At 42.4% G+C, this 20,415-nt stretch overlaps 1 protein-coding gene across 5 annotated transcripts in view; it reads left to right on the top strand.

The window, feature by feature from the left end:
* Positions 1 to 20,415, top strand: part of ACTN1 (actinin alpha 1) — a 91,332-nt gene that overhangs the window by 42,096 nt on the left and 28,821 nt on the right. For 3 of the 5 annotated variants that reach the window (XM_082231247.1, XM_082231244.1, XM_082231246.1), the window contains exons 2-8: positions 5,300 to 5,414; positions 7,450 to 7,569; positions 12,919 to 13,005; positions 14,182 to 14,269; positions 15,206 to 15,284; positions 17,483 to 17,564; positions 19,294 to 19,379. In XM_082231247.1, the coding sequence (XP_082087373.1) occupies positions 5,300 to 5,414; positions 7,450 to 7,569; positions 12,919 to 13,005; positions 14,182 to 14,269; positions 15,206 to 15,284; positions 17,483 to 17,564; positions 19,294 to 19,379 (657 nt within the window). The remainder of the gene's footprint in view (positions 1 to 5,299; positions 5,415 to 7,449; positions 7,570 to 12,918; positions 13,006 to 14,181; positions 14,270 to 15,205; positions 15,285 to 17,482; positions 17,565 to 19,293; positions 19,380 to 20,415) is intronic. The other 2 variants (XM_082231245.1, XM_082231243.1) reach the window with 1 other exon arrangement.

A 20,415-nucleotide genomic window follows, 5' to 3' on the forward strand; every position in this document is an offset into this window, starting at 1 on the left:
AAGTCAATTGAATGTTAAACGGTGTCGATCGACCACTTTGTCTTAGAAACCATAAGTTCTAATGCAGTTGGCCTCCAATCAACCATTTGGCTGCTTGCTTGCTTGCTTGCTTATTTATTTATTTATTACATCTATAGACCCACTTTTCCGCCAAAGAGCTCAGAGTGGTGCACATGGTTCGCCAGTCTCCATGTTATCCTTACAACAGCCCTGTGAGGTAGATCACTCGAGTCTATGGTGGCCCAGGATTATTCAGTGAGGTTAATGGGTGGGTTGGAATTTGGACCTTGGTCTTCCAGTTCCTGGCCCAACACTCTCCTCTACCATACTGGCCTTTGTGGGTGATACAAAATAAACTAAGATGGTAAAAATGGAAGGTTTCTGCCAGGAGCTTCAAAAGGAACTCTCCAAACCAGGTGAATGGGCAACAAAATGCCAAAGGTAGTTCAAGGTAAGTGAAGTGCTGTTCATAGGGGGGCAAAAAACCCAAATCCTGGCTTTACTGTATAAATTGACTGGGTCTTAACTGGCAGTTACTGATCAGGAAAATTATGTTGGAGTCATGGTTGATAGCTTAGTGAAAAATCTGGTTTAGTCTAAAATAGCTAGAAGTTACTAGGAAAGGGATTTTTTAAAAATTGCCAGTATTGTAATGCTCTATATACAAATCTATTGTGGAGTCAAATTTGAGATACTGTGAAATTTTGGGTCACCATGTCTCCAGAAGAACAGCTAGAAAAGTGTAGGAAAGGGCAATAGAAATTATTGTGGGGGGGCACTTTCCCTACAAGGAAAGACTACAACGATTGGGGCTTTCTTGTTTAGGGGGGGGGGAGACGAATAAGGGGAGACATTACTGAGATTGTTCACTTTCTTCATTCTATGTATAATTTTAGCAAATATACCCCCCTTTCTCTCAAAGTACTAGAACCAGGGGTCATCTGATGAAACTGAGTGGCAGCAGAGATAAGGTGGAAGGCACTTCTTCATACAGTGCACAAATAATGCATGGTTTGGCTTCCTGGGTCATGCAAACCAGGGCATAGGGGATCGTACTACAAACATTAGGAGCACATACTGGTGGCTTCTGGAACATGCAGAGTTTTTGCCTTGGGGCAGGACATTACCTATGCTGTCAACTCCATCAACCTTGTCTGTAGTTTTTCTGCAGTAACCACCATTGGCCTCTCTGCTCTTAAGGAAGCGAACAGTACAAAGGCTATCCTAGCACTCACATTGCTCAGGGAACGAAGAGCACAATAGCACGTTCCTGTTTGCAACCTGCACTTCAGTTTTTTATTGGAGCTTTTCCTATTTTTGACCACAATGTGGCTTAACCATCATCCTTGCATTGTGTGGTTAGACTGCAGAATGTAGCTGTAACTTCATAAAAACATCTTGCTATCAGCATGTATATTGCCATTCTTCTCTTAGCCTTTGAAAAGAAAGTTTGTCTCTTCTTTATTTTGTTTTTAAAGAGTAGCTTGAAGAACAGTGATCCATAAAACATGTTGAGATTTGTTGTTGTTGTTTAGTCGTTTAGTCGTGTCCGACTCTTTGTGACCCCATGGGCCAGAGCACGCCAGGCACTTCTGTCTTCCACTGCCTCCCGCAGTTTAGTCAAACTCATGCTGGTAGCTTCGAGAACACTGTCCAACCATCTCTGTCGTCCCCTTCTCCTTGTGCCTCAATCTTTCCCAACATCAGGGTCTTTTCCAGGGAGTCTTCTCTTCTCATGAGGTGGCCAAAGTGTTGGAGCCTTAGCTTCAGGATCTGTCCTTCCAGTGAGCACTCAGGGCTGATTTCCTTAGGAATGGATAGGTTTGATCTTCTTGCAGTCCATGGGACTCTCAAGAGTCTCCTCCAGCACCATAATTCAAAAGCATCAATTCTTCGGCGATCAGCCTTCTTTGTGGTCCAGCTCTCACTTCCATACATCACTACTGGGAAAACCATAGCTTTAACTATACGGACCTTTGTTATGTTGAGATTATTGTACTGCATTTCTTAGGTAGGAGTATTGTATCTCATTCCATATTTTCCTTAAACATTTTTGGTTTAAGATTATTAAAATACTAATTCTGCACCTGGGTGGTTGCCCACAATTTCATCTTTTTTCTTGATTGGGATGCAGCCCTCTTTTCTTTTTTCTTACCTTGTATCAGCAGGTGAAGCGAATGTGTTTTCCTTTTTTCTAAGGGAAAATCCTAGGTTTCAGTTACATGGTCCTGTTTCAGATCTCATATCACGCACTCAAATTAATGCTAGTCAGAGGCACAAAACTCTAATTTTAGTCCATTCATCATTCTCCTAATTAAGAGCCAGCTAATGAGTTGCCAGCTCAAATGCTTTACTTTCATTTCATGGTTCTTTCCTCTCCTTAAAGCTGCATAGGCTGAGACAGGCTTACGCCTGCTTCCTATGGAGCAATAATACGTCTCTTACTGTTTCCCCAACCATTCTCTGTATGGAACCTTTACTTGATGATTAGCTTCAGATCGATGGCTTTTCTCCAGTGCAGCATAACTGTCTTATTTCTAGCAACTACGTGGCATAATTCCTCTCCATCCACTTGGTTAGAAATCACTGGCTCTGCCATTGAAACAACAGTTTTGCTTGCTCACAGGATAGTAAATTGTAGCCAGTGGCTTGCACCGCTGTGAATAAGAGATAAGGTGGATGGAGCACACAATAATTCCTAGCCTTGTGTGTTATGTGTGTGTGACACTGTCCTTCAGTAGCCATCTCAGAGTTTAGTATACAGAAGAGTCAACATGATTGTTGAACAATAGAGTGGTACCTTGGGTTAAGTACTTCATTCGTTCCGGAGGTCTGTTCTTAACCTGAAACTGTTCTTAACATGAAGCACCACTTTAGCTAATGGGGCCTCCTGCTGCCGCCGCACTGCCAGAGCACGATTTCTGTTCTCATCCTGAAGCAAAGTTCTTAACCTGAAGCACTATTTCTGGGTTAGCGGAGTCTATAACCTGAAACGTATGTAACCTGAGGTACCACTGTAGTACAGTTGAACCTGATAGGTGATGTCTTTGTGGCTCAGAAGAAAATGAAATACATCTTGTTGCTTTGTAACTTTTATAGAGATCTCCAGAGCTGATTGCCCCAACATTAGCCATTTTGGATCCCAGGAAATGGCTTGCATATTACACTTCTCATTTCTTCTCTGTTACAAACAGAAACCGTAGCTAAAATTATGTTGAGTGCAAGTAGGACACTGGCTGAAATCTTTTCCCAAGCCGATGTAACCAGGGTCCCTACCTGTCAATAGAGCCATTTGATATTGTATCTCATTTTTGTATGTTAACAGATGTCTGAGTCCTAGTGCAAAGTCTGTTGACTGGTTCAATAAATTGATTGAGCTGTACAACCGAAGCTATCCGTTAAGGGCGTCCTTTTGTTTTCAGGCAGCTTTTACGTTTTTGTGAGGTTTTACTATTGATTTTGTTAGGGCTGTATTTCTGTATTGCTTTCCTCTTTGTTCTTGTATTGTGAGTAGCATTGTTCTTCTTGGAATTTTGAATTTTTGCTTTTTGATTGTGAGGCATCCTATTGGCACTGAAGGTATGGGATATTTTAAAAAATAGAAATAAATAAATATGTAAAGCCAGCTGCCCTGTTCAAAATGTGGCTCTTAAAGCAACTCTTATCTGCTTTCCTGCCCTGGCAGAAGCACACCTGATTTCTTTTTTAAAATCAAGGTGGTTGTTTTTTATGTGAATGGATTGCCCAACATTGCACCTGTAAGGAAAAGAAAACTGTTCCCAAATTCACATGTGTGAGAGAGACATTCTCAAATGCATGCCCTCTGTTACTTTGAAACCATGACTGCTAAATGCTGCTGACTTCATTAGAAAGCCTGGCCATCTGTGAAGAGGGTGGGTTGTGCATCCTAACACAGTGGCCCATGCAGCTGTCTGGAGAACAGCATTGCCCTGAGGTTTGCCTTCACAGATAAAGAGGGACAACTGGGAATAGGTAAATTCCTTCTCTTGCAAATAAGCCAGCCGAAATGACTGATACTACACTTAAAGTCAACCTGCCTGTCCTCTTCAAAGGACAAGAAGTTTGCCACGATTCTAGCTTCTGCTTTTTTGGAAAACAGCAGCTATTCCCCATCCCTCTGACCCTGTCCTTCCCTCCTACATGTCCGCTTTCTAAGTTTTCCATCCATCCCAGCACCAGCTGTCTGTTCCATAGCAGAACATGCATAGATCCTTGCATGCATTCATGCACATGCACTCTGTGGTTTGGGGAACTAATCCAACTCTGGCATTAGGAAGGGGAATGGAGTAATATTACCCTAACCCCACACCCCACACACATCCCAAAAACCACACAGGAATTCCCCATACAAACCAAGCAGTTGTTATGCTGTAACAAAGTTGAGGTGATTGGGTAAGTGGGGCACTAGTCCTTGCCCCCAGTCCAGTGTGAATCAATAATATCTGTTGCTAAAGAGCATTCAGCCCAGACGTGACTTGCTTGGTAAGGGGAGAGGTTCCACTGTGTCAGGATCCTATTCCCCCTTCTAGGTGATCCACGCAGTCCAAGACGGCTTGCCCTATACTCCAAGAACAACTGCTGTGGAATACTATGGATAGCACGCAAGAGTTGGAGAGAAGGACCTACCTGTTTCCTAGCTTTGATAAAGAGACAAGCTTGCAAACCTCTGGCCTGGAAGGGAGCTTCTGAACCCTTGAAAGCAAAACGCCATGGAGAAGATTTGTCATTTCTACAGAAGCAGTATGGTGGCAAAAGCTACACTTGCTAGCCTTCATCCTGCCATTCAGCCACTTAAGATATTGGCGGTTTTCTTGCAATCTTGTTGTTGTTGGCATCCGTCTGTCTCAGTAGACAATGAAGGAAGTGCGCCTTTGAGGGTGAAGTCAAACCGCTGGAGGGTTACAGCGTCTGCTGTGGCTTGGAAATCATAGCCTTGTTCGGAGAAAATGAGTCTGCTCTCTGTTTTTGATCAGAAGCCTATTGGAAAACAGTAAATGAAGGAACCCTGTTGGGAGGGTAGCCTTGCATTCAGATCTGTAGAGTACATTCAGGCTGCATGGGCCAAATTGCCTTGAATTTTTCTTCTTGCCAGCACTCATTCTCACTCATGGCCTTTTTATCTCCAGGACGTTTCTGCCCTGCAGAACTTTGATATAATTATTCCCTGACACTCACCAAGTAAATCACAGCACCAGTGCTGTTGAAATAGGGGTTTCTTTTCAGCAGCCCAGTATGTTCTCTTTGGAGATTAATTATTCCCTTTTCTTCTCTCTTCCAGACATTTACAGCCTGGTGTAACTCTCACCTCCGCAAGGCCGGCACGCAGATTGAGAACATAGAAGAAGATTTCAGGGATGGCCTTAAACTTATGTTACTCCTGGAAGTCATATCAGGTAAGACAGCCATTGTGCAAAGGTTAAATGCTTTGGGGGGAAAACTCCAATCTAGTGAGTCTGCTAAAGTACAGGGGCTAATAGTTCAAGCTTGCACAAAGGTAAGGAAGAAAAAGCAAGTGTGGCCATCTTGTGTACTAGCATCATGGACTTAGGACATGGTTTGAAATTTCAGCTGAAAGGGGGAAAATAACCTCAGAGATACAAAAGATGGGGATCCAGTGGCCTGCAGTGCCATTAATTAGCAAAGTAACTTTCATTTCCCCACATTGCACCACCGTAGCAGTTCCCGTAAGGAACCCGTTCTCAGACTTTGTTATATAGTCCTGTAGGGCTTCCCAGGTGTGCTTGTTTCTGTCCTTGGGGAAATGCAGAATGTTCCTCCTTCCCATGCCTGATACAAATGGGTCAGGGTTTGAAAGGCTGCAGAATGCTGAAGCGAGGTACTGAGAAGGGAATCCATGAGCCGTGGCTTCTTTTGATGCTTGCCAGAAACCAGCTGAGTCGAGTCCCTCGCATTATTTATTTTTGTCTTGTTTATCTTGTTAGTGAAATGCTCACTCATGCATAGGGAAGGCGGTGAAAGCTGAGAGGAAGCAGTGCAGAGAGCATGATAGGAGGGACACAAATGACTGAAGGGAGAATGTCTGGGTGCTTTTCTGTTCAGAAGCGGCAGAAGCGGCCCAGAACACATCTCTTGTCTCCTGACATTCATTTCTCTTTCTGTACTTTTTATTTTTTAAACATGCAATCTTTTTGAACCCAGCCAACATACTTTAGGAAAGTCCCTTGCTGCATGCCTGGCACTGTGGCATATTCAGTCTTGTAGCTGGGACCAGGCATTCTTGATCTCTTCAAGGCCACAATGACTCCTCTTTTCCTGTAGGAAAAAACCCCAGCTTGGAAACCCCTTTTTTCCGTTTAGCAAAAGAGGATCACACATAGACCCTTGTCAAGTGTCGGTGATCCCCTTTGAAAGTGTAGGACAAGCGCCCACTTTGTTGTGGCATCGTGTGGTTAAAAAATGCCATGGCCACAGAAGAAGTCAATAGGGTCTTGTCAGAAGAAAATGGGGCTGTTGTTCTGTCTCTCTCAGCTTCATTTTTCATTGCTCTTGGCTGCAGTTCAAAGTAAACACGAAGTATAAAGGCTGGGCACGCAGTAATTTAAAACGAAAGGGTAACAGCAGGAAAGCAAAGCTGGTGGTGCCCTGAATCCTTTGCTGTGCAGGTGGGTTCATACCCTTCTACGAGATTTTTTACTGATGGCCATTTGTCCTGGGACATATTTAAAAGTGGTCTTGGTGAAAATATGCGCATACGCTTCATACAAAAAATTATGTGGAGCCAAGCCTCCATATACGAGTGTTAATCTTGCATTTAGTTAGAAGTGTGCTCTGCATGAAGGCAACTGAGTGCAATATTTAAAGCACTTGGTTTTCATTTGGCTGGGTTCCTATAACTGTCCAACATGAGAGAATTGCTCTTTAATTTTACTGGAAAATAAAACATTGCCACTTCTGAGGCATATTTAGGATTATTAGAGCTGTGATAGCTAACCTGTGGTCTTCCAGATATTGGCATAGCCAATGAAGGGATTCACAGTCCATCAAAATACAGAGGGCGACAGATTAGCCATTGGGGAAAAAACATGTGATATTGTCCTCCTCGAACAATACCACCTGAGGGTACATGTGTGCTGACTGCATATTTAAGTCTTTCTTTGCTGAAAAGCTCCCTCCTACTATGAATGAAGATTTTAGCTTAGCGTTCTCTCAGTTTCTTATGAGCTGGGTGTTAATGTGGAGAAGTGTTCAGACATATGGTTCCTTTGATTGCTTTCTGAAATGATATGGTCTTTGTGAGTGCATAACTTCTCAACTGTGAACACAGCTCTGTAGATTGCAGTTGTGGTATTGCAATAAAAGACAAACGGAAAGTTTCCCAAGGTAGACTGTGTTCTTTCGGTTGTATATCAGTTGTTTACTGAAGTGGAATGAAGAAGTGGAACATAACTCTTTTCTCTTTCTGACTAGGTGAACGTTTGGCTAAGCCAGAAAGAGGCAAAATGCGAGTGCACAAAATCTCGAATGTCAACAAAGCCCTGGATTTCATTGCTAGCAAAGGAGTCAAGTTGGTATCCATTGGAGCAGAAGGTAAGTCAGAACCCAACCAGTGGGAGCATATAAGTGGGTCACAAGGCTACTAAAATGATTACAGGAACTGGCCAACTTTTCCACTAAAAGGTAATGGTTGTACTACTGGTTGTAGTACAACCACTAAAAGGTAATGGTTGTGGTGGTGATTGTTATGGACTCCCCTAAGTTCAACATATGTGTTTAGCAAGCAAAGACTCTTGAGTCCTGTGGGGGACTGCAGATGACCATATTACACACACCAATTGCAAGTCTGGTTTCTACCAGGCTCCCCAACAAGTAATGTCTACCAAAGTCCAGAAAGTGTGTGGAATAAAACTGCACTGGATTCGATGCAGTGCACTACAGATAGATCATCTATTTTGAATCCCTTTGTGATTTATGTTGGCTAGAAACTTGCAGAACACAGGGTGAGATTGCCTGGAAATTATCCCTGTAAAGCTTCAGAAAGAGTTGTGTTCTCCATGCTCCTTCTGACATTTTCATACACTTCCTGGATAATTATTCTGCCTGATTGTACTTGAGGTTGTGGGCTAGGAAGCCAGATAGGGGGACGTGCTTCTGTCCAATTCTAAAGAGAATTTTTTTACATTATGCCATAATCCACTAATTCACAATCATGGTGAACGACATCTACATTTTGCATCTGGACGTTGGCTTACTGATCATGCAGCTTTTCAAAACTAAAACTCCAGTGAAAGCATTAATGATATATGTTATTACAAACTCATTTGCTTATGTAGCCTGAAGTGGCATGGCTCTCATCTCTATGGAATGCTCTAGGGTCTAGGAATGGGGGAATATAAGGAGGGTGTGTTAAGAGGGTGTGTTAAGGTTAAGGGGTACTTTAAGGTTAAAATATGTTGCCATCCGTCTGTTTCTGGAGACAATGGAGGAGTGCACCTTTGGGGGTGAGGTCAAGCTGTTAGATGGCTGCAGTAGCTGCTGTGACTATAGAGACTGATGCAGGAGAGACATGTTTTGTTGCAGTTGGGGCAGATAAAGGCATCTGGTTGTGCTGCTCCGGATGCACCATGGTGTTTCTTCTCTCTGAGTATGAGGAGTTCATACGTTAGTCCTTAACTTCAGCATGAGGTATTGCAAGAGTGTGGGCTGTACCCTGATCAATGTGTTTCATGAATCTGCTTGGTTTCCTCTGGCTTCTGCCTATCAATCCACGTGTCAGAATAAATGCATGCCTGGTGTGTGGATTCCACCCTACTGTAGGCATTTTGTTTTGCATGAAGATGTTATCATAGCAGTTCAGTGGGCATCTGGGGTTGACTGACAGCTTTCTGGTGCGAGGACTTCCCAATGAAAAGGCTTATAAAGTTTTCCAGACTATGAATTTTAAAAGGACTCAAATTAAGGCTTTAAATAGCTGTCACTGTTGTAAACTAGAAAGTAAAAATTAATGAGGCAGGCAGAATGTATTTAATGTGGCTCAGGCAGGAAATGCCACATCAGGCAGGTAGTACTTAATGAGAAAATCATCTTGAGTTAGTACCAAGTTCAGGGTTGTTGTTGTTTTAAATCACCCTTAGCCATAATTTTTTTGGTCCAAAGCTCTCCAGTGTCATTCAGCCTACTGAAAGGTTTCAGCACCAGGCTGCTGTAGATCATATAACCAGCAGCAGCATCACAAGTTTGAGAAAACAGGAATGCAGAATTGATCCAGTAATGGCAACATCAAAATGGCTTTCTGTGTGGTGAACAAAGAAATGGCTATTGAAAATTAGAAAGGAATATGAAAATAATGATTTACACAGCCAAGACCCCTGTGCAAATTGGTTTAAAAGAAGCTTTTTGCTGGTGTAGTTCAAAAACTATTTTCTACCAGGCAATGAGCTTTTCATCCTTCCTGGATCCTGATTAGCTGCACACTAAAAGCTCACATTTGATTGCAACATACAGTTAGAGTTAGATACTACTGTACTGGGATAATAGATAAGCATTTTTATTCTCCCATTCATGCATTTCCAACATATCAAATAGCTATCAGCTTTTCAGACTCCTGAGCCCTGCTTCCATGGTATAACACTGATCTGAAATCCAACTATGTCAGCAAGGAGAAAACTTAAGCTTTTAGCTTGTAATAGTGAAACGGTGTTGGTTGATCACAAACTCTTACCAGCATAGAGAGCTATGCAAATATGCAGGGCTGGCTGTTATTGGGCAGAAGACACGTATTGCTTGCAGCATTAAAAACAGGCAGCTGTTTGTTTCTGTCTTCTTCCCACTCATAACTGGTGAAGTGCGGAAGTGACTGACAGGGCTATGGTCTGTTTTACCTCAATTCTATACATCAGCCAAACCTATTAAAATTGAAGCCATAACAAACACATGTTCCAGCTTACATAAGCTTATATATAATGTTTTTTTAAGCTCTATCTCTCATGTTTCATTTAGTTCTCAGGCTAGAAGGATGCTCTTTATTTCAGCTGCAGTCCATGAACCGTTTAAAGCAGCCACTGGATAGTTAACATCCCAGTGCAGTGGGATGTTGCAATGTGCAAGGCAAGGAGTGGGATAAGACTAGGTACAAAGGCCTTATGCTAATGCACACTTCGGTATCCTGTTGGTCCTCCAAATGCTTTTGGACTACAGCTCCTATTATAGCCCCACATCAGGGCTGTTGGGAGTTGTGGTTCAAAACATCTGGAAGGCATCAGGTTAGTGAAGGCTTTGCTCGTGCAGGATTGAGAGTCATCATGTTGCAACAGCAAACAGGGATTGCACAACAGTGCTGAGATGAGAAAGTCCTTGCACAGGTTTTGAGACGAATGAAGGGGGACATGGCAGAGACTGGACAGGTGAATGGTGGTGCTACCCATAAGAACGAGAAGAAGGAGCTTGTACTAGTTTACATGCTAGTGCAGCAGCACTATAGGCTGGGTTCCTGGAAGTCCTTGTCCCATTGACACCAGTGGAATGAAGCTACCAGTTATTTTGTCTTAATGATCTTGTGGTATTATTATTATTATTATTTCTGGGTGGGAGGTATATGCATTAATGTTTGCCTGCCTTTGGAACTGAAAGTGTGGTTAATACACAGCAGTTTAAATGTGCTAAGGATGTTGAATGAATATTGAACACATATTCAGTTGTGAGCAAAATTCTCCTTTCTAACCCACCATTTAGTCCTCCTGACACCTGTTTTCATAGAATCAACCTCCTTTCTCCACTTCTGCGTGGCTTGTGGTTGGGCTGACTCTCAAAGTACATTCAAACAGCCAAGAAATCATATGGATCCTAACAGTGAATTTTCAGCTTGTCATTTAAGACTAGAATAGAGGAAGGAGACTATTTTACACTCCAGAAGGTTAGGATTACTAGATTGTGAATGTGATGGCATTTCAGAACCCTGTTCTTTCCAGCCACCAGGTTTAATTCTGAAATATTCAATATTTATTGCTCCTCCAGCTGCTCGCCAAAGACATGAAAATACTGTCTTTATTTGCATAGCCTGTTAGCAGAGAATAGTTGTAATAAAAGCAATGGGATGGAAACAAATTCACTTGAGCAAAGCATTTTTTTGTTTCCTGTGTGTCTGTTCTGTTCTGGTTCTTTAAACAACTCTCCCTCCTTCACTGAATGTGCATTTCACTAAGAATCTCTGCTTGCTAGTAATGCTGCAAAAAACAGCCTTGTGTTATTAGTGAAGAAGGGATTCTTCAAGTATATATGAATATTTGTTTCTGAGGCAAGACTAAAATATATTTCCCTGCAAACAGGGGTCTTGAACCTTCTGAAGGATGGGGAATGCTTTTGTTTTAGACCCCACCCCTTTTAATATCACTTAAATTGGAAAGGGGTTGCACTCTAGCAAATGTTTGTTAGGAAAAACAAACTCCTTCCCGTTTCCCCCAACACTCTATACCCTCTTTTCTTAAGGGGTTGCAGTGTGGGTCTATATATACTGCTCTCCCAACAATTTGCATGGTGGTGTGATTCTGATTGGCTGGCTTTGGCAACAGGTACACCAGAAGCATTTAGGGATCATCATGAACCCTGCTCCCCGCTGCACTGGCACAGAATTGCTTGCTAAGTTTTATCATGCTGCTAATGCGGTTTACATCTGCTGCCACTGGTAATTTGAAGACCACAGGCAGTGTCTTGAGCTTATTCAAGGGGGCAGGAACTAGTGGGAATCCCTGAGTAGCAGATTGGGAAAGACAGTGCACACAACCTTCTTTGGCCTCCACTTCTCCTCAGAATGCTTTCCACAAGCAATAATGAGCTCATTAATAGTATCTGCTGAACTGCTTATTAAGTGCAGTTTTGTAGAGGGGCTTGGGATGGCATCAATTAGCAAGCAGAAAGTACAAATATATGATGCTAATCCACATTTCAAGAATAATGACCATAGAAGGTCTTTCTAGCAGTTAATGCTCTGAGAACAGGAAACAGTCATTGAGGCTGTCCCAAAGAGGGAGAAAATTCAAATGGACAAAGGAACCACATTGCAACAGAACTAGTAATATACAGTTGAGCCCTTTGATGTTTTCCTTCCCAACTTAATGATTGCAGATCTTGATCTCAATGAGGGTATTTGCTATTGTTTGTAACTCAGTGCAACAGCATTATCTATTTGCGGTTTAATTTGCATCACATACCTGGCACTTGTTCTCTTGTGAATGTGAAGGCAATTTTTGAATGGCTGTTGCCCAGCTACGCTTGCCCAAAATAATCATTGTGTTTGATTGTTATCCTCAACCAATAGTAATCTTCAATTCTCCCAGTGCCAATCCAAATAGCAACCAAAATAGTCTCGCCTAAAAGCACAAGCAAGTTATAAGAAGACCCTGGGGAACGCTGAGGTTTTCAGAAGTTTATGTGGAGTGGATCGGCTGGATCTCTATAAATAGAAGAACTCCACATTGCAGCATTTTGTTGCAGGTTCCACCTGGATATACTGATAGCCATCTCAGTGTGCCTAGCGCTGGTCCTCATGCAACTAAAACAGCACCAACCACACATAAGAGAGAGTTATCAGCAGACTTGGGGAAATCTCAAGAACTGGAGAAGTCCCCACCCCCCCACACAAAAAAAATTCTGTTGGGGAAAAACCTTTCAAGAGGCTGGGGGCAACTTCCCAAAACAATCTAATGAGAAGTGGGCATGGATTTTTTTTTATTTTGGTGTGTGAGGGGATAGAAACTTAATGGGAAGTGGGATTATAATGGAATCCCAGAAAAGGAGCAGTCCACTCTGCAACATTTTGTTTGCAAGCCCCACTTGCTTCCCTAATTCTGAAACATGTTCACTTGTGACTCTTGTCTACCAAAGTTCCAAAGATGTTTTGAGCACCGGTAGCAGCTGCTGAGAGGGTATTTTTCTCTTTTGCAGAAATTGTTGACGGGAATGCGAAAATGACCCTTGGAATGATCTGGACCATCATCCTCCGCTTCGCTATTCAGGATATCTCAGTGGAAGGTACATCCCAACGGGCCACCATCTCTCACAGAAGCACTTGTGGAATATTTTGTGTGTTATGTATTTCCAAAATAGATAGCATACGAAGCTCCTGTACAGATTGTCATAGCTGGCTATCGTCTACAGGAAGGGAAATATTGCCTCCAGAGCATGATCCAGGAAATAGCAGGTGGTACTACTGCTTGCTTGTTGGTGTTACTACGATGCCGACCATATTTACAGTGGCAAAATCCAAGGCTCCGACACCTCCATTTTATTGAATTCAATTCACTGTAGACCATTTTCCTGATCTGGAAGGCCATTGAGGTCATTAATTGAGCTCAAGGGGTTCCTGAGAACAACTGAGATAATTATGTTCCTGCTAGCCTACAATGCAAAACCTCTCCTTTTCTTTTGCGTTGATACATCCCTCCCTCACACATAATGCAGAATTAGATGGGCAAAATTACTTACTTTGTGGAAGGAGCTATTTTGACTGATTAAACTACTAGGAAAAAACATCCTCTGGGCTAGATTTGAAAAGCAATAGTTCTAGCATAGGGATTTTAGGGAACTGTTTACCCTTTCCAAGTGTAATGTTTGGGCTAAATAACATGTTCTGCCAGCACATCACTTAAGTCCTTTGTGGACTTTCTGTGCAGCCTGCTTAGCTCACGGTGCTGAAGACGCCAAGGTTGCAGGTTCGATCCCTGTATGGGGCAGCTGCATATTCCTGCATTGCAGGGGATTGGACTAGACGATCCTCAGGGTCCCTTCCAACTTTACAGTTCTATGATTTGGAGCCTGTGTAATTCTAAATATTGTTGGGGTTTTTTAACTCAGTACAGCACTTGATCATTAACAACTGGAAGAAAATGTCCCCCTAGACCTTTTGAGTTGCACAGCCTGCACTACAGTGTAAATCAGGCATAGGCAAACTCCAGCCCTCCAGATGTTTGGGACTACAATTCCCATCATCCCTAGCTAACAGGACCAGTGGTCAGGGATGATGGGAATTGTAGTCCCAAACATCTGGAGGGCCGGAGTTTGCCTATGCCTGGTGTAAATGGAAAGAGTTGCTCAAATCCTCCTCGGTGGCTTCTGACGTATTAATGGTCAGGATGAAGAGGCAGCTTTAAAACCCTAGTGAAAGAGCCTCACAGAGATTGGCTAATACTTGTATCTTTTGTTCCCTAGAGACATCTGCTAAAGAAGGGCTTTTGTTGTGGTGTCAGAGAAAGACAGCCCCATACAAAAATGTGAACATCCAAAACTTCCATATTAGGTAATGTAAAGGTGCTGGGGAGCAGCCTGTGACTTGTAGTCTTTGCATGGCCTAGAGGATTTGGATGCTGCCTGGTCCTTACCTCAACTGTTTTAGCAGCAATGTTAAGACCATTTGCAGTGGACTTGCCATCACAGTCCATTAAAGGCTGTGTGCATGTGTGTGTGTGGCAATTGTACTCTGAAAGCTGCCCTACCAGCTCAGGGGAAAGGGCTAAGGCCACGAAAGGCTTCTTCCCACACTATACTCGGCACACAAGAATGCCTTTATTATCCTCATATCTTATGTAAATTAAAGTGCTTGTGCTGTTTACTTTTGTACTTCCAAGTTTGTGGATACATAGCCCAGTTCAAACAAAACTGCATTCCTGGCTTCTTAAACCATAGTTTAATAAGCCAAGAATGAGTCCCGCCCCCCCCCCATTTACCTCCCCTGCATATCACCTCATTCCTATAATTGATGCACCAAACATTGATGTCTGTAACAAGGAATGGTGCCTTAATGCTGATTTACTAACCAGGATTTTAGACCATGTTCAGATGAGGAACCCTCATTTAAGCTAACTATAGTTTCAGCTAAACGATGGTTTAGCAAGCTGGGGATGTATTGTGGCTGTATAAATATGTAATGGCATGTAATCCTGTTCTTGTAGACATAATCTCCTTTGGCCTGTCATTAGCGGAGGATGATTTATTGAGCCAATCCAATAGCGATCAGTAAAAGAATATATATTATTTATTTTTATTATTCACTTGGCACTAGAAACCTCAGAACCTTTTTTTACATACTGCAAAGTTTTGTAGTTGGCATTGTGGAAAGGCTTCAACTGAAGCAGAGGTGAAACTTACTCGTGCACTGATTCTTACTGAGTATAGGACAAAAAACAAACCCCATTCCTGAATGAGTATAGTTAATGGTGTCCTATCTCTCTCACAGCTGGAAGGATGGCCTTGGTTTCTGTGCCTTGATTCACAGACATCGTCCAGAACTCATTGACTATGGAAAACTAAGAAAGGTACCTGCTTATGTTTTGGGATGTTCCAAGTTCAGATGTCGTGGGAGGATGGAAACCTGTGCTGGCAACTTGGATAACTAACTTGCCCATAAGATGAGAGAAAAGGATGAGAGAAAGGAGGTCTCTGAAGAGCTCAGATGTTTTGGTTTACTTGATTTCTGTCTGTTAGTTCCTGGTGGAGATTTAGACTAGCAGCAGGTAAGGAAGTCTTTGGACTTTGGAAGCACAACTCAGGTAATTCCCAAAGTTAGACTGGTACATTCAGCCAAGACACATTAGAGACTAATATTTTCTAAGGCTGGCTGAGGTTATCATCCAGGTGAAAATTGGACTTGACATCCTTGGAGAAAGCATGTGGGTGACCAAGCCTAGCAATGAATTTTGGGAAGCTGTAGTGGAAAGCATGGCTCCAATTCCATAGTGGAATGCATAGTTAGCGGAGTCATCTGTTGCTTGTACAAAACTGCATGGTTGTCCACATTACTTCTTCTTTAAGCTACAATTGTAAGCCCCTTGGGTTTATAACTTTCAGAAATACTGTTGCAAGCTGCTCTGAGCCATGCAATAAGGTAGGGCATAGCTCAGACAAATACCCCTTTGGTTACCCAGCTTAAATCATAATAGGCAGAGGTAACAGGAAAACTAAATGCTGCTGCTGGGCAGATGTGGGAATGTGGTTGCCCAAAGAGGCATCATATATTCCTTCCCACTGTCTTGTAGAAGCTGTTAAGTTGCTATAGTCCCATGGTAAGCCATGAATCTGATCTCCTTGTTCATTAAGGAACCTGGATAAAAGTGTAACGTTTTTTCTCTAGTAACCTAAGAAGCGTGTCATCTTGGTCAGTAAAAGTAGCATCTTTTTGTGACTGACACCTCCAGTCCTGATTATTTTAACAGTAACCAAAACCATATATTTTACTAGGTGAGGTTCCTTGCATCCCTGACAGACATAGCTAACAGCGGTTGCTCGTTCCTCCTACCCTGCTTCAACAGTTTTGCTGATTCGCTATTGATAGAAAGGTGGTGATTGGTGACATTATAATTATTGCCATGGCAACATCATATGAAGTTGCTAAGAGGGGAAGATGTCTGTGTGAGTCAGCATTTTTATGCTGAGGTAGGCGAGATGCAGTAAGAGACTAGCATTCATTTCTTATGTCAGCAAAATCAGCATGCTTGTGATAATATTGTTAGCAACCAAAAGTGAAATGATCCTTATAGTAACTATGGTTCCACACACAGAGACCCCTCTCGTGACTATACCTGAGCGCAGCCTGGCTCTGTGTTCATGGGTCTATATATACCTAAACTTCCTAATAACAATAGTGTATGCTGTATGGTGCTCTGAGAAAGATACCTCAACAAGTATACTTGTCTGAGACAGACAATCCCAAGCTGTCCTCCCTTTTGGTGCAATTATTTGCACCCTTATCTTGGTGTAGGCCTCATTTAGATCAGTTCTACAGGCTGCAAGTCATGAAAAAATTGTTTTTGTATCCTCAAATTTTAACAAAACAAAGGTAGACATTTCAACTAACATATCTAACAATTTTGGATAGGAGAAGACAAAACAAAGGAAAGCTGGGGTGGGCCTCATCTTCTCTAACCTGTTTAACATTCAGCGCAAGAGAACCCGCTGAAACAAAAACCCTATATAGTGTAGTGGAGTATAGTGGAGATTCTATATGTGTAGAGGGCGGCTTCTCATACTGCCCCTTACCAAAACAGGGCATTAAAAAGATTTGCACCTTCTCTGTTTGCAACTTACACAAATCAGGGACAAACGTCTTAAGCTGACAGCTCTCCTGCTTAGTACTGGTCCAGGAAGTAAGCAGACTAGTGGAAAGGGGAGGTGACAGAATCTGTGATGTCCTTTCAAAGTCCTTAAAGAAGATGTTACGGAGAGGCCTTTTGGAAAATGCACATAGCCCTCATAGTTGCCCTTTACTGCATTTGTGGTGGTGGGAAGTGGAGGTCCTGTCAACACCTCCTAGTTCACTAGTAGAAACAATCTGACCTGGGGGGGGGGGGTTAAGTGCATATTTTTGTGGTATGTGCAACTCGTATTAATGTTGTAATTATCAGTTAGTCTAGAATATGACTCTAATGATCTCACTTATCAAAGCTTAGTATGGTATATAAATTGTTTCTTATGCCATGTTTTTACATATTGCTAACTTAAATTATTTATTTCCTAGGATGATCCTCTCACTAACCTGAACACAGCTTTTGATGTGGCTGAAAGGTACCTAGATATCCCCAAGATGTTGGATGCAGAAGGTAAAGTAGAATCAAATTTTGATTTATTTCCCCCTTCCCCTGCGCACACCCAAGAAGTTCCACAAACTTTCTACCTCTACTTAACTAGTTCTTAAAAAGTTCCCCACCCTTCTTATCAGGTACCTAGACTAGAATAACTGCAACTTTTTTTTCCCTATTGGCTGGATCCTATCCTGATAACATTTGAATAACAGCACAAGAAGTGTGGATAATGGAAGGTTCTATGTCAGGGCCCCTAGGGAGCAGCAGCAGCACGGATAATGGAACCTTCTAACATGATCTGCCACATAATTCTGACGTGAGATCTGACCTTGATGAAGTAGTCTCCATGCATCACCAGAAATGTATAAGCCAGGCCTAAGATGATTAACAGCATGGTTGCATTTATACTTTCTCCCAAATTTCCCTAGTATTCTCTGTACTTCCCAAAACCGCTCTGTAGCTTGTTATTGTGGAGCTCATTTGTAAATTCAGTAGTAACAGGACACCTGTTTCTGACTGGGCTGGGACTCCACCATGAACAAACAAGCTGAATTCTGAACAAACAGCAAATGACATGGTATCTCTACAGTACATGAGGAGAGGTGGAAACAAAGGCAGATCATCCTGCATTGTCTCTCACATACTAGTTGCATTTCTCTGGGCATTTTATATCCTGAGCCACCACACTTGTTAATCAAGGGACCATTATAACCTTCAGTTCTCAGTAGCTAGATTCCTGGAAACATGTGTTAAATTTCCCCTTTTGCCATGTTGTTGCTTTTGCATTTTGAAAATCTACACTGGCTCTGAAATCCACAGTTTTCAAGTTGCCTTTGTTGCTCTGTTCCCTTTCGTGACATTTTCTTTTCCCCCCCCTTAAAATTTGGGAGAACATTTTGTACTGGCCATGCTCTGTCCATTCCTCATTACCTCTATCCAGGGAGCTTTTGTGAACTAAAGAGGACAGTGTATTCAACTAGATTTTTTTTAATTTAAAAAATCATCTTTATCAGGACTTCTTTCATATGCATAGTATGGTGTTGGAAGCAGCTAGGTAGTGAGACCGAATTCATCCCAGCAGGTAGCCTCAGATGGACTCCCAAAGTTGCTGGCTCTGAATTTTACAAAGGGCATTTCTTATCCTTTGGGATTTGCCACCAAACTGAACTATCACAGGTTACTGAGACAAATGTAGGTCCCATGAAAGCTCACAGAAGAAGCAGATGGTTAGGTGCATGGCAATATGGTTCTCTTTTTGTGCTCTGGCAACTATTGTTCTCCACCGCCATTATCATCCTCAAAGCAGCAAGGAAACGCTATGAAAACATTACATGGCCTGAGCTTGCGAGGTGATAAGCACCTGCTTTCCTTAGATGTTTGGAAAACTCAGACTAACAGCCTATTGAGAATGGTGGCCATTTGCTATCATTCACTGAAACAGCAGCTTAAGATTGTCTTTCATCTTCTCAATTTAGCACACACAATTCTTCTATGTCCTACTGGGCACTTGCATCAAGAATATGTATTTTTTGTGGTAAGGAGAAGAGGACAGGGACAATTGCCCTAACCAAGAGAGGAAATCGTCTTCCAAGAAAGTATCTAAAAGACCTATATGTAGAGAATGCGTAGGTTCTAATAGTCACTCCCACCCCTCACCTGGCGTCCCCATAACCTTTTGGTGATCCATCTCGCTTTGCTCATGTCCCATGAGATGATATGCTCTTTAACTTCAGGTTTTCTTTGACAGACATTGTTGGAACAGCCCGTCCTGACGAGAAGGCCATCATGACCTATGTTTCTAGCTTCTACCACGCCTTCTCAGGAGCCCAGAAGGTATCGCAGGATTCCAAGCTCCCTCCACACAGAGCACCTGGTCCTCTTGCTAATGTCCAAACCTTTTTTTCTTTCTCTCTCTCTCTCCTATCTAGCTACGGGCATCTTTATTATTATTTTTGGCAGAGTTGGCTTGTTGGCTCCGAATGGCTTTCTGTGTATTTTGGGGGTGCAGATGGGGTCAAACACAATCTCACAGTCAGTGATGTAGTGCAGATCTGTACTTTGGTGCAAGTCAGCGGGTCACTCTCATGGCATTGGGGGCTCTGCTTTTATCCACAGGACACAAAGATCTGAATCTCAGGGCGGGGGGAGTATTTTGCATAGTAATTAGTGATCCAGCATCATAACATTCTACATGCCAGCTAATCCATGCTGAATTGCTTTGCTGATCAGCAACACTGCTGTGCGATTTAGCCTCCTTATTTTGCGAAACAGCATAATTTTAAGAAATAAGACCTGGATGCCGCAGAACAGAAAATGTGCATTCTGTTTGCCAAATTCTCTGAAAACATTACTGACAGGATGTCCCAAACAGGAAGTTTCCACAGAGCATTGCAGTTTGATGAATCAACTGTTCTTTGGTATCTGAGAACTCATCATAGAGCAAATGGGTTGTGCAGTACAAGTCTCTGCTTGTTCACTCAGAAGTTAAGTCACTCTCAGTTCAGTAAGGTGTTCTCCCAAGTACCGTATTTTTTGCACCATAACACTCACTTTTTTCCTCCTAAAAAGTAAGGGGAAATGTCTGTGCGTGTTATGGAGGGAATGCCTACGGGTGGCATGCCTACAGGTTTTCCTCCTTTAAAAACTATGTGCGTGTTATGGTCTGGTGCGTGTTATAGAGTGAAAAATATGGTAAGTGTGTAAGTAGGCCGAAGCTTGAAAGTGGATCCAGAAGTCATGTCATTTCCCTCAAAAGTAGACTAGATGCTAACCTTTCACTAGCTACAGCTTAAGATGGTGGTGGATAGAAGTTGTGGAGCACCTACTTTTTTCTGGGATACTTGCAGAAAATGCTCAACCTGTTGGTTCT

Source organism: Podarcis vaucheri, assembly GCF_965113315.1.
Source record: "Podarcis vaucheri genome assembly, chromosome: 1".
In the NCBI taxonomy this organism is placed as follows: Eukaryota; Metazoa; Chordata; class Lepidosauria; order Squamata; family Lacertidae; genus Podarcis; species Podarcis vaucheri.